The following is a 12363-nucleotide window of genomic DNA, read 5'->3' on the forward strand; positions in this document are numbered from 1 at the left end:
AATACAAGTTTCATTTTATAACATTTGTTATTTTATATCTTTCCAAATTGCAAGTCAATGGAAATTACAAAAACCTAAACCACATGCTTTTAACAGTTTAACTCACATTTTCTTTTTAAGGGTAAAATTTTAAATTTCAAAAACAATTATGAAATGACAAAATATCCTCCACACAACTTTTATCAATTTAATAAATAATTTTAAATTATATTACACCATAAACAAAACTATCCAATTCATTCTTATTATCCAGTAAAGACATTCAAACTTTTTTTCAAATAACAAATTACATTTTCCCTTGTTAATTATGGCGTAATTGTAATTTCCTCCTAAATTAGAATATTAAACAAAATAATATCTTTAATTGTTGTCATAGAGCACGTTGCATCCTAGCCATTAGGAATTTTGTCAACCTTTTAATAGAAAATTTAAATTTTTATTATACATTTTTGAAGAATTTGACTCTATCATGTCATTAGATACCCCTTTTTCGTCAGTATTGTCTGACGGGTTGAGGAGAACATTAGATGATAGTTTTTGAAAAGTATCTATATTGTTTAAAAGTGAGGTATTCAAGTGATAAGCTCCTGCTAATGTGCTTTTTTGTGTCTAATGTTGGTGGTTTGAATCCATCTCCTCCTTTCCCACTATTTGCCAATAAAAAGAAATGCTTGAAATTTACATTAATCCAGATAAAAAGCCAATGTTCCACTATTAACGTTTCACTTTGTACTTAATCAATTACAATGTCATTTAAAAGAGGGTAAAAAATTACAATATGTCATGTGTTTAGGTTTTTTATTTATTTTTTTTCATTTTTTTCATTTTAATCTAGTACTCAATAGGATGGGCTATGTCAAGAGTATTGTAGTTCAACTAATACTTTTTGTGTTTCAAATGAAAATATTTAAGATTTAAATGCTCACTCTCACATTATAGGAGAAAGTATCTAGTGAGCTAGGTGCATCCACCGTTTGTGAGACTGGCATGTCGGCCCACAAATAGTGTAGCCCACATCTCAGTCTCACAAAAGACATAAAGGCCCGGCTCATATAAGACGTTCTCCACACTGTAAGTATCGCGTTGGAAATTTAGACAATTGTCCGTTAGATTTTATTGCATGTGCTAGGTGGTCTTTGTTGTGAACACCTGCCAATTTCAACTTTGTATTGCGTAAAATTTTAGTGGTAAAACTTCAGCCCTTAGTGCCACCAAAGTGGTCCAATGATATTCCACTTGATTCAGTAAATTTGTTAAAATCAAGTTAATCAACCGCATGCAAAAGACTATAAATAAGAGCATTGTTGTAAAGAAGATGATATATATAACGTTTCAAGAGAATACTCATTGTACTTTTGGCAATAAAAAAAAGGAAGTAGGTGACCACTTAAATGCAAAAGTCCAATAACTCTTTAGTTTTATTTCTTGCAACTACTCCCTCCCTTTTTATTTTATAACATATCGAATTTAAAAAAAAAAGGCCAATCTTTGTAGATGGGCTGGGGTTTAATTCGAGAATTGATATCCTTAAACTTAAAAGCCCAAAAATATGCCCTAGGTCGAGGCCCAAACCTACACCGACTAACTCGAGCTCTTTTGTGGTACAAAAAGGGAGCTAGGGTCTCAAACCCACACCATTCGGATATTTTCGATCAAATCAAAAACAACTCCCAGAGCAATCTTTAGCTAAACCCAGGTACTCTTCGTTTCTTTACTATTTATTTATTTTTTTTTTTAATTTTATATGATTTTCTTGTTAAAATTTTAGGGTTTTGTTGTTGTTGTTGTTGTTGTTGATCGAAGCTTTTTTTTTTTAAATTTTTTTTTAAATTTTATTTTTTAGCTTATGTTGATGATGATTATGTTTGCTATTGCTGGGTTTTCTGAAAATTTGTCATTTTTCTTCCTGAAGTTGAAATTTTGGGGAAAAAATATTCTAGGGTTTTGTTGTTGGGATTATTGTTGTTTTTCTATGTGATTAGGGTTTGTTCTGTTATTATCTTATCAGAAATTTTCATGCTTCATGTGGGCTTTGGGATTTATTGGGTTTTAGATTTTAATATGTTATTATGCCTTACAAATTTTCAGGTTTATTTTATATATATATATATATAAAAGAATATTTAATTTTTTAAATTTTAAAAAGTTAAAAGTATCGCGTTGGAAATTTAGATAATTGTCCGTTAGATTTTATTGCATGTGCTAGGTGGTCTTTGTTGTGAACACCTGCCAATTTCAACTTTGTATTGCGTAAAATTTTAGTGGTAAAACTTCAGCCCTTAGTGCCACCAAAGTGGTCCAATGATATTCCACTTGATTCAGTAAATTTGTTAAAATCAAGTTAATCAACCGCATGCAAAAGACTATAAATAAGAGCATTGTTGTAAAGAAGATGATATATATAACGTTTCAAGAGAATACTCATTGTACTTTTGGCAATAAAAAAAAGGAAGTAGGTGCCCACTTAAATGCAAAAGTCCAATAACTCTTTAGTTTTATTTCTTGCAACTACTCCCTCCCTTTTTATTTTATAACATATCGAATTTTAAAAAAAAGGCCAATCTTTGTAGATGGGCTGGGGTTTAATTTGAGAATTGATACCTTAAACTTAAAAGCCCAAAAATATGCCCTAGGTCGAGGCCGAAACCTACACCGACTAACTCGAGCTTTTTTGTGGTACAAAAAGGGAGCTAGGGTCTCAAACCCACACCATTCGGATATTTTCGATCAAATCAAAAACAACTCCCAGAGCAATCTTTAGCTAAACCCAGGTACTCTTCGTTTCTTTACTATTTATTTATTTTTTTTTTTAATTTTATATGATTTTCTTGTTAAAATTTTAGGGTTTTGTTGTTGTTGTTGTTGTTGTTGATCGAAGCTTTTTTTTTTTAAATTTTTTTTTAAATTTTATTTTTTAGCTTATGTTGATGATGATTATGTTTGCTATTGCTGGGTTTTCTGAAAATTTGTCATTTTTCTTCCTGAAGTTGAAATTTTGGGGAAAAAATATTCTAGGGTTTTGTTGTTGGGATTATTGTTGTTTTTCTATGTGATTAGGGTTTGTTCTGTTATTATCTTATCAGAAATTTTCATGCTTCATGTGGGCTTTGGGATTTATTGGGTTTTAGATTTTAATATGTTATTATGCCTTACAAATTTTCAGGTTTATTTTATATATATATATATATAAAAGAATATTTAATTTTTTAAATTTTAAAAAGTTAACTTTTGGTGTACAAATTTTTGGTTGAGTTTGAATTGTTTTGTCAGTGATGGGTTCTGAGGTTGGTTGGTTGGTGGGGTTTGTTTGTTTATTTGTTTTTTTTCCTTATTATGTGGAATTATATTTTCCTTGAACCTTAAAATTGTGGCCCTATATATGTGTTGTTTTGCTAAAAAAACTGGAGTCTATGATTTCTTACATTTATTTACTTTTTTATTTTGTATTTTTCCCCTTCTGAAGCCATTTTATTATGTGGGTTTTGATTAATTATAAGTTTTTACCACTAAATTCAAATTATTCATGAACTCCTATTGATATATGTATTTTCACTGAACTATTGAGTTTTTTCTTCTGTGTTTGTGTTGATATATCATTTCATGCGCAAAGGTTGAATTCATGAACCTGTTTCATTTACTAGGGAGTTTGGACTAATAATTAGTTTTGCTCTGGTGCAGTAACAGAGTCAGTAGCCAACTAGCCATGCCGAAGAATAAGGGAAAGGGAGGAAAAAACAGAAAGAGGGGAAAGAATGAAGCAGATGATGAAAAGCGTGAGCTTGTGTTCAAGGAAGATGGGCAGGAGTATGCCCAAGTGCTTCGCATGTTGGGAAATGGCCGGTGTGAAGCAATGTGCATTGATGGCTCCAAGCGCCTTTGCCATATCAGAGGGAAGATGCACAAGAAGGTCTGGATTGCAGCCGGTGATATCATACTCGTTGGTCTTCGTGACTACCAGGACGACAAGGCTGATGTGATCCTCAAGTACATGCCAGATGAAGCTAGGCTCCTCAAGGCATATGGAGAGCTTCCTGAGAACACACGTCTCAATGAAGGCATCATAGATGACGAGGAGGAAGGTGGAGGTGACGATTATATTGAGTTTGAGGATGAAGATATTGATAAGATATAGGGTTTGGAATTGTGTGTAGATTTTATCTTTAATTTTGAAGAGTAATGGTTAAGTGATACTTATTCCATGTAACACCTTCTCTTACTAATTAGTGTCTGTTATGTTTGCCCTTTTTTCTTTCTATGGATGTTGGTCGTCCTCACCCCCCCACCCCCCCAACCACCCCACCACCACCAAACCGTTGATCATGCTTGTATAACATAAACTCGCTCTTGGTTATTTCCTCAATGGAGTATGATTTTTAAAGTTTCTTTAGATTCTTCTGTTCTAAATTTTGCATTGGCAGAGATGTGCAATTCTTTAGAATTTATTTTTGCTCTACATCAGTGGGTTATTTGATGATTGAGGGTCAACTATATGGATTCTCGCTTGAATGGTTGAAGTTGGGGTTTTGCACATTTGATCTACATTATGAATTGTATTATCTTCTATCGTAAATTTACCTCTTCGGGAGGATAGACTGATATTCAGTTCTATAGTCCTTAGTGTTGGTAAAAATATGGGATCATCTGGGATCCTTAAGCCCCTCTTTGTTGGTAGGCTTAAATCCATCCTTCTCTTTTGGTGCAGTTAGTTATTGTCAAATTGAACAGAGACCTCATTTGAGCCACAGCCTTCTTTTTCCATCTCCTACTAGACCAGTAAACCTTTTGCCCTAGTATGAATCTATGATTTCTTTCAATTGCCTCAAGCTGCTTGTTTATGGTTTTCAACTGGAGAGTTTCTGGAAGGTGGGGTGCCATCCACTGCTCTAGCGGTCTAGCCCTTGTTGGGTTCTCTGCCATAGGCTTTGGTTTGTTCTCTCTTTGAACAGATCTGTGGCTACTACTGATAGGATAGAGTAGATTTATAACTTATGTCAGAAATATATTTCAGATGTTGCTGTAGCGATAAGCTAGCGCTCCCTTGCGCATAGTTGTTGCTTCTGGTTTGTTCTGAAACCTCGTTTTTTGTGTTGCTACTCATTTTGCAATCATCCCAGTCTTCCTGTAAATTTCACGTGGTAATATATATGAATACTGTACTTAAGCTTGGGCTCACTTGGTCTGGTATAGGGTTGAACAGGTAAGCTTTTAAATGTGACCTAGCAAAAAGTAGAAACGTTGAATTGATCATAAATAGTGTTTGAAGTTTTGAGTGTTCCAAACTGTAAATCATAATTGAGTGAATCGTCAATTATGCTTCAACTTTCCATACATGCTTCAGATAACGGGTAAATTCGAGCAAGGATCTGTTTTGCAAGAACACATTCAATGTTAAGAGTACACCAATTTCTATGCTCCAAGATTTGTAGCTAGTTATGATTGAATAGCAATAGCAGTGCACATACTATAATCTCCAAGTCTTAAGTCATTTTTGTTCATTTGATTTATCCTTCAACAAGTTAACTTCTAAGCTATTTCTATGCCGATTGGTTTCCATCCTTTTGATGAAAGTTGTACTACTATTTAGTATACATGTGAGCTCTAAGAGCATAACATAACTCAAGGGGTTTAGCTTCACTTCCCTTCAATAGGTTTTGAGCACTGTAGGAGAGACAATACTGAGATATGTCTTAAAATGAGTATGTGTCAATCTTGTGTCCCGTCTTGTGCTCCTATCCACAAGAGGGAAGCCTCGCCCGAACTCAAACTCTAAAACTAAAAATCGAACAAAATCAATTCTAACTATTGTGCTTAAGCTCTTAGAGCCACATGTATACTAAATAATTACTAAATATAAGTATTACAAATTTACAACTTTAATCATAGAATGGATTTTTCATAACTTTAGATACATGTTTTAGATGAATGAATGCCACTTCCATCCTTTGATTAAAGTTGTCCTAGTTTATACTACGTATTAGTATAATACATTACATGCTTAAATATTATCATACCATACTCTATCTAAAAAAAGATATTGTCAGAGAATATACTTAAAAGTGGGGGAAAAAATATGTTTAAAGCACTGGGTATTTCATATCAAATATTTCAAGTATTTTATTTTTAAAAAAAAAGTTAAATTAACAAAAATCATTTTGAAAAAAAAATCTGTGTAAACTATTTTATAAAAAAATATATTAAATGCTTTTTTAAAAATAAAAAGCACATTCTTCTATGTAAAAAATCATGTTTAAAATATAAGTATTTATATATATATATATATATATTTATATAGTTCAAATTTTCTATAAATATATTAAATGCTTTTTTAAAAATAAAAAGCACATTCTTCTATGTAAAAAATCATGTTTAAAATATAAGTATTTATATATATATATATATATATTTATATAGTTCAAATTTTCTATGTAAACTGTAAAGTACTTCAAGTGTTTCATCGATAATATAGTATTCCAAAGATATTTGAAAAAACCAAAAAAATAAATAAAGCTGTGTCATATTTTTTTATTATTATTATAAATAATCTGTTTAGGATCGGGTCTGACTTGACACAGATCCAAACGGGTTGATACTGACCCGGGTTTTACCCAACGCGGGTACCTTTTGAAAACAAACATAAAAGTTTTCTTTCTCTTCCATTTGGGAGGGACTTATAATTTGGGGGTTAGGGTTTCTGAAACTTTCGATTCAATCGCAAAAATTGGAGCTTTTCTCAGATTCGTTGGAGATTCACTTAGATCTGCTTCCATAAGGTACTTGAAATCCACATTATTTTGATACTCATTAGATCTCTCATCAGATTTAAGCTATTGAAATTCCTGTGCTTTCAATTTCATATACTCGCATTTGAGAGCTAAATCAATTCAATGATATATATCTTTGATTTCTTTCTTTAATGTTTTTGAATTTCCACAAAGGTCACACAAGTGATTTTGGTGCAGATCTGATGTAAGTAATTCAACAAAAACCAATGAATTTAGTATAAGAAAAAAGAGAGAGTAAATTCTGAATTCTGTATTAGAAATTAAAAAAATATATAAAGAGACCCATTTCACACATTCAATGGTGCTCCTCACTTAAGCACTAATCTTCAATTTTTTTTTTTTGGGGTAACTTCTAATGGATGGTATTTATCTTAAGTTGAAGTAGTACTGAAAATTTAATGAATGTTATTAATACTTAATATCATTTGGAGTTGGACTACTTAGCCCTTGCTCCTGATCATGTGCATAAATTGCATAGCCCGTTAGGGGCTAATGCCATTGGATTACCTGGCAACTGGTTTTGGCAGGTGGGGTCAGTTGCCAGTAAATTTTACTAGCTAGAGGCAAGTCCAAAGGGCTCTTATTTAGAAAGGTTCCCTACATTATCAAAAATAAAAAAGCAAAAGAGTTGGAGTAGTAAGTCTTCGGGTAAGTTATTGGAATAATACGAGATGGGCATAAATTTCCTGTGTATGGATTGTGTTGTTTATAAGCTGACCCTATAGAAGGGACTATTTGTGTGTTCGGATTAGCTTTATGCTAATTTCTGAAAGTGGGCAAAAGTACAGTTTTACTTAGAGAAAAAAGGCTTTAAAAAGTTTGACATAAGAAAATAAACTACAAAGCTAATCCAAATGGATACTTTAGTTTTTAGTGCAATTTGGTTTTGTTATGCTTTGTATCATGCCAATTTGATTGTGGTCTCATTGAATGAAGCATCGGTAGGCTTAAAACTAGCATTATCTTCTGTAGCAAAGTTTACAACCAGCATAATTTTGTAGGAACTTTCACACTTGATAGCCTCTATGTTCTCTGTGTTCACCGGGACAATTTAATTTTCTGTCTTTTCTTTATAGTAAGTCCATATTTTTTTTATATCTAATGCAGGTCTAATGCAAGTTCGAAATTCAGGAAGAAAAATCAAATGATGGTTTTGTCAGTGAAACCCTTGTTTATCATCCTAGTGGTGTCTCTCTCTCTCGTCCTTGGCATAGTTTTGCTTTTGCCTCCTTCTCCATTTTCCCAGACCGTGCTTTCTTCCAATTCAACAGTGTAAGTGTCAGGTTTGGGGATGTTATTTTGTTTTTGGTTTTTTTTCTGCTGTGATTGGTTTGCTAGAAAGTGAGGGAAAATGGAGGAAAAGAAGATTTTCAACGCAGATTTATAAATTTTTGTTGTAAACGTTTTTTATTATGCTTGGGTTGTTTAGGAAATAATTACTCCACAACTTTGTGTCTAAGTTTCAGTTATTTATTTATTTTTTAATGTTTAATAAGTAACTTTATGCTAAGTCAGTTAATTGAATGGACATAATTCTTCTCTTGTTTGTCAGTAACAGAATATTGTCAATTCCTTTTCCTTTTTTTTTTTTTTTTGGTTCATCTCTTGAGAAAATATGGGGAAAGAAAAGAAATCGGAGTACTAGGATCCTAACATTTCCCTATTAGGCGAGGGAGGTTGTCAATGTTTAGAAATTGATAAGCATGGGTAGGGCATAAGATAAAATAAAAAAAATTTAAATATTTCCACAGTTTTATTGTTATTGGTTTTTTTTTTTTTTTTTCATCTGATATATGAATTTATGGATGCAGAGGGAAATTGGATTTTTTTTTTTTTTTTTTTTTTTTCATCTGATATATGAATTTATGGATGTAGAGGGAAATTGGACATATGGAGTGTCCGGAGGGTGGTGGAGTGGAGGCCTTGCAAGTGGTGGCTACAAGGACGCCTAAGTGGTAAGTGGAGCTTCAAGTTTGAATTTCTGTGTCTTTGACAAATATTTGTGGATCTATGGGATACATAAAGGATTTGGCAGATAGCCTACAAATGAATTTTTTGGGGTATAATAATTGTTTGCCAAATATGGAGCGTAGTCATTTAAAATTGAAGAGGAAGGAAAGCAGTTTACATGGAGAACTTAATAAGGGTTCTTGGGCCTTCTATAATTGTTTTGTCATGTATATCTTTGAGTTTGGAAAGTCACCAAGGAATGATTTGCAAAATCAAGAATTTTGAACTCTTTAATTATGTTTGGGATGGAAAGAGAATTATGGTTGGTATAGGGTTTCCATTTGGTTTGTGATATTCTGAGTCAATCTTAATTGACGTTCATTGCAGACAATTGCATTGGTTTTTTGTTGAAATGCTGCAGCTTTGCCACTTGAGAATAATGGATATATCCGAGTTGATTGCTACGGTGGGCTCAATCAGATGCGAAGAGATGTGAGTGCTTAAGAGAATTTCGTATTTGCAACTTTGAGATCTAATTTGAAAATTCTTAATTTTATTTCTTTGATAAAAGAATGTTTATTATTTATAATGACTGCAGTTATGTGATGGTGTTGGTATTGCCCGTTTGTTAAATGCAACCTTGGTTTTGCCAAAGTTTGAAGTGGCTGCATATTGGAATGAATCAAGGTAATTTATGGTTATATTTATCAAGGTTGACGAGATAGCTATGAAATCTGATAGAATTATTATTTACGTTTCAAGAATTTGTTCGCTGTGAATTGACTGTATATGAATAAAATGTATTGTTTTATATAATTATATAATAAATAATTTATAGTTTTCCTTTTGTTTTGTTTTGTACAGTTGATAGAATGAATTTAGGGTAAATTATACTTTTGGTTCTTAAAATTTGGCTTAAGTTGGATTTTGGTCACTCAAAATTTTAAAACGTAATAGGACAGTGAAGTAAGAGATGGGCTTTACATTTAAAATTATTTGGATTTTGGTCCTAAATAATTTTACTTCTACTTTGACCTTCATAATCATATCAATTGGGCTTCAATTTTAATTTTTAATTAACTCTCAAAGGCTAACAAGATGGTTTGATAAGTGTTTTTCTCATCTATATTCTGATCATTCTCTCATTTCAGCAGTTTAGTCTGATGAACTGTATAGAATAAGCCTTCTTTTATCTATGATTTGATCTTATAAAATGCTTCTATTTGTATGATATTATGTGTCAATGGCTAAAAGGTTTCCTCAAGCAACAACAGTAATGTTGTTCTTCTTTCATTTTTCATAATCCTTTAAAATTTATCTTCTTTTTACTAAGGCAGTATCCTTTCATAACCATTTGGTTTCACCTCAGTGGTTTTGCAGATGTATTTGATGTTGAATACTTTATTCAACAGATGAATGGGTTTATTAAGGTTGTCAAAGAGTTGCCACCAGAAATTGCATCAAAAGAACCTTTTCGAGTAGACTGTAGCAAACGCAAAGTCCAATTTGATTACATTGAAAGTGTTCTTCCATCCTTGCTGGAACATCATTATATTTCAATTACACCAGCAATGAGCCAAAGAAGAGATAGGTATTACCTTGTAGTTCTATATTTCCCGCTTAGTGATGGCATTGGAACCGTATTGTTGTGACTTGTGACTGAGAAATTCATCCCACTCGGAGATGATTAATGAGATGTATAATGGCCATTAGTTTTTTGATATAGAGTTGAACTGTCAAATGCAACATGTGGTCTGGTTTCAACATGTTAATGTGAGGTGCTGGCCACATATCTTAAGATTGGGTCTTGTGGATATACCTGTTTCTTATTTTAGGAAACTTTCATTTAGTGCTGAGAATGATAAGGTGCTTTGAGGGCCAGAAGCTCAGATGAATTGAAGTATGTGTTTTTGAAGTTTATATGAGTGGATATTGCGCCGAATGTCCTCTTCAATTGAGGGGCTCCTAGATTTTATGGACTCCCTGGGCTTATAGCTGTTCTATGTTTTAGCCTATGTTGTTTGTTCGATTTTTTTTCCCATATGCACCCTTGTACTTGATTTGCGTTGTTAATTATTCACTTAAAAAAAAAAAGATAAATTGAAAGTTGACTGAACATCTTTTTTATTCTCATATGAGTTTTGATGTCTAACAAGATTGGTTTAACTTCCATATTTATGTGCTTTAAAAAAAAAATAGTAATTAAAAAAAAATCCACCATATCTTTGATATTAATGGTTTATTGCTGACTACTTTCTTTTTCTTGTAGGTATCCTCTGTATGCAAAAGCTTCCCTTTGTCAAGCTTGTTACAGTGCGTTGCGCCTCACTAGATCCTTGGAGAACAAGGCTTCTGAGCTCTTAAAAGCCATACCCAAACCCTTTCTCTCACTTCACCTTCGATTTGAACCTGACATGGTAGCATACAGCCAATGTGAATACTCAGGTCTTTCTCCATCTTCTGTCAAAGCCATTGAAGCAGCACGAGGAGATAGAAAACCATGGACTGGAGAGTTAGCCCACGTGTGGAGAAAACGGGGAAAATGTCCTCTTACCCCTAATGAGACGGCCTTCATACTCCAATCACTTTCCATTCCAACAGACACAAATATATATTTGGCAGCTGGGGATGGTCTGATGGAAATTGAAGGCTTAACATCTGTCTACACCAATGTAGTTACCAAGTCTAGCCTCCTAAGTGATGAGGATTTCACAAGTATGCACGGGAACACAAAAGCTGCATTGGATTATTATGTGTCTATTAATAGTGATTCTTATGTGGCTACATATTTTGGAAATATGGATAAGATGGTTGCAGCAATGCGAGCTTTTAAGGGCTTGTACAAAACCCTTTTCTTAAGCAGAAGAGCTTTTGCAGAGTTCACTTCACAAGGTTTTAGTGGGAAAGATATGATGCAAGGCCTATGGAAGGCTCATCTAGATGATTATGTCATGGGGAGAGGTTCTGCTTTGCCTGACTGCTTTTGTGAGTTCAAATTGTGATTTCAGGTTCATCTTTCTGGCCATATATTTTATTTCTTCATTTTTTGTATGTGATATGACTCTAGAAGCAGTTTTTTTGTTAGGTGTTTCTATAATTTAGGGCTTGTAGAATAAGAGTTTTCCCCTTATATCTTGTTTTTACAAGTTCTAATGTTATTGACTGACTTTAATTATGTATCTCTTGGCCAAAGTTTGGGCATTGCACCTAACCATTCTGTTTTCACTTTTTCTACTAAACAAGTTTCCTTTTGCTACATTCATAAATTCTTAATCCATCTCTTTACATTACCTATGCACTAATGTGTTTTATTTAAAAACCGCTTTTCAGAATAATCTATGATTAAGATTTCAATTGTGTATTCATTGGTTTTGATGGTTATCATACCTGCAGACCACACTAGAATTATTGAGATTGATTAGATGAATGTTACATTATAAGAATGTTTCTACAAGTAGGCAAAAAGGATTCATTCATCGATCAGTACTAGTATAATTGGTATGCTTGAAGCCTTGAGCATCTTGATTGCAGCTGTCATATGCTTTAGGTTACAAGATTTCCTAAGATCACATTCCCCTTCTTTGAGTGAAAAAGGGACAGTGTAAGTCCATTTTAATGCTTTGGTTCACCT

General features: G+C 32.9%; 2 protein-coding genes across 5 annotated transcripts; both read left to right on the forward strand.

Moving 5' to 3' along the window:
* The first annotated feature begins 2636 nt into the window (after positions 1–2636).
* LOC111992222 (eukaryotic translation initiation factor 1A) lies at positions 2637–4387 on the forward strand. The gene is made up of 2 exons (XM_024024088.2): positions 2637–2771; positions 3679–4387. Exon 2 carries the CDS (start codon positions 3704–3706, stop codon positions 4130–4132), a length of 429 nt encoding a protein of 142 aa, XP_023879856.1. The 5' UTR covers positions 2637–2771; positions 3679–3703; the 3' UTR covers positions 4133–4387.
* Positions 4388–6644: 2257 nt separating this feature from the next.
* Positions 6645–11998, forward strand: LOC111992112 (O-fucosyltransferase 13). 4 transcript variants are annotated; one of them, XM_065782685.1, is made up of 8 exons: positions 6645–6770; positions 7310–7430; positions 7890–8054; positions 8658–8737; positions 9154–9224; positions 9331–9419; positions 10102–10323; positions 11002–11998. In XM_065782685.1, the coding sequence occupies exons 3-8, from the start codon at positions 7927–7929 to the stop codon at positions 11732–11734; spliced, it is 1323 nt and encodes a 440-aa protein (XP_065638757.1). In that variant the 5' UTR covers positions 6645–6770; positions 7310–7430; positions 7890–7926; the 3' UTR covers positions 11735–11998. The 4 variants fall into 4 exon arrangements, with proteins under 4 accessions (XP_065638757.1, XP_065638756.1, XP_065638758.1 ...); XM_065782684.1 differs by lacking the exon at positions 7310–7430; XM_065782686.1 differs by lacking the exon at positions 7310–7430 and having other exon boundaries at positions 6648–6770; positions 7914–8054.
* Positions 11999–12363: the final 365 nt, after the last annotated feature.

Source organism: Quercus suber, unplaced genomic scaffold (assembly GCF_002906115.3).
Source record: "Quercus suber isolate HL8 unplaced genomic scaffold, Cork oak 2.0 scaffold_310, whole genome shotgun sequence".
In the NCBI taxonomy this organism is placed as follows: domain Eukaryota; kingdom Viridiplantae; phylum Streptophyta; class Magnoliopsida; order Fagales; family Fagaceae; genus Quercus; species Quercus suber.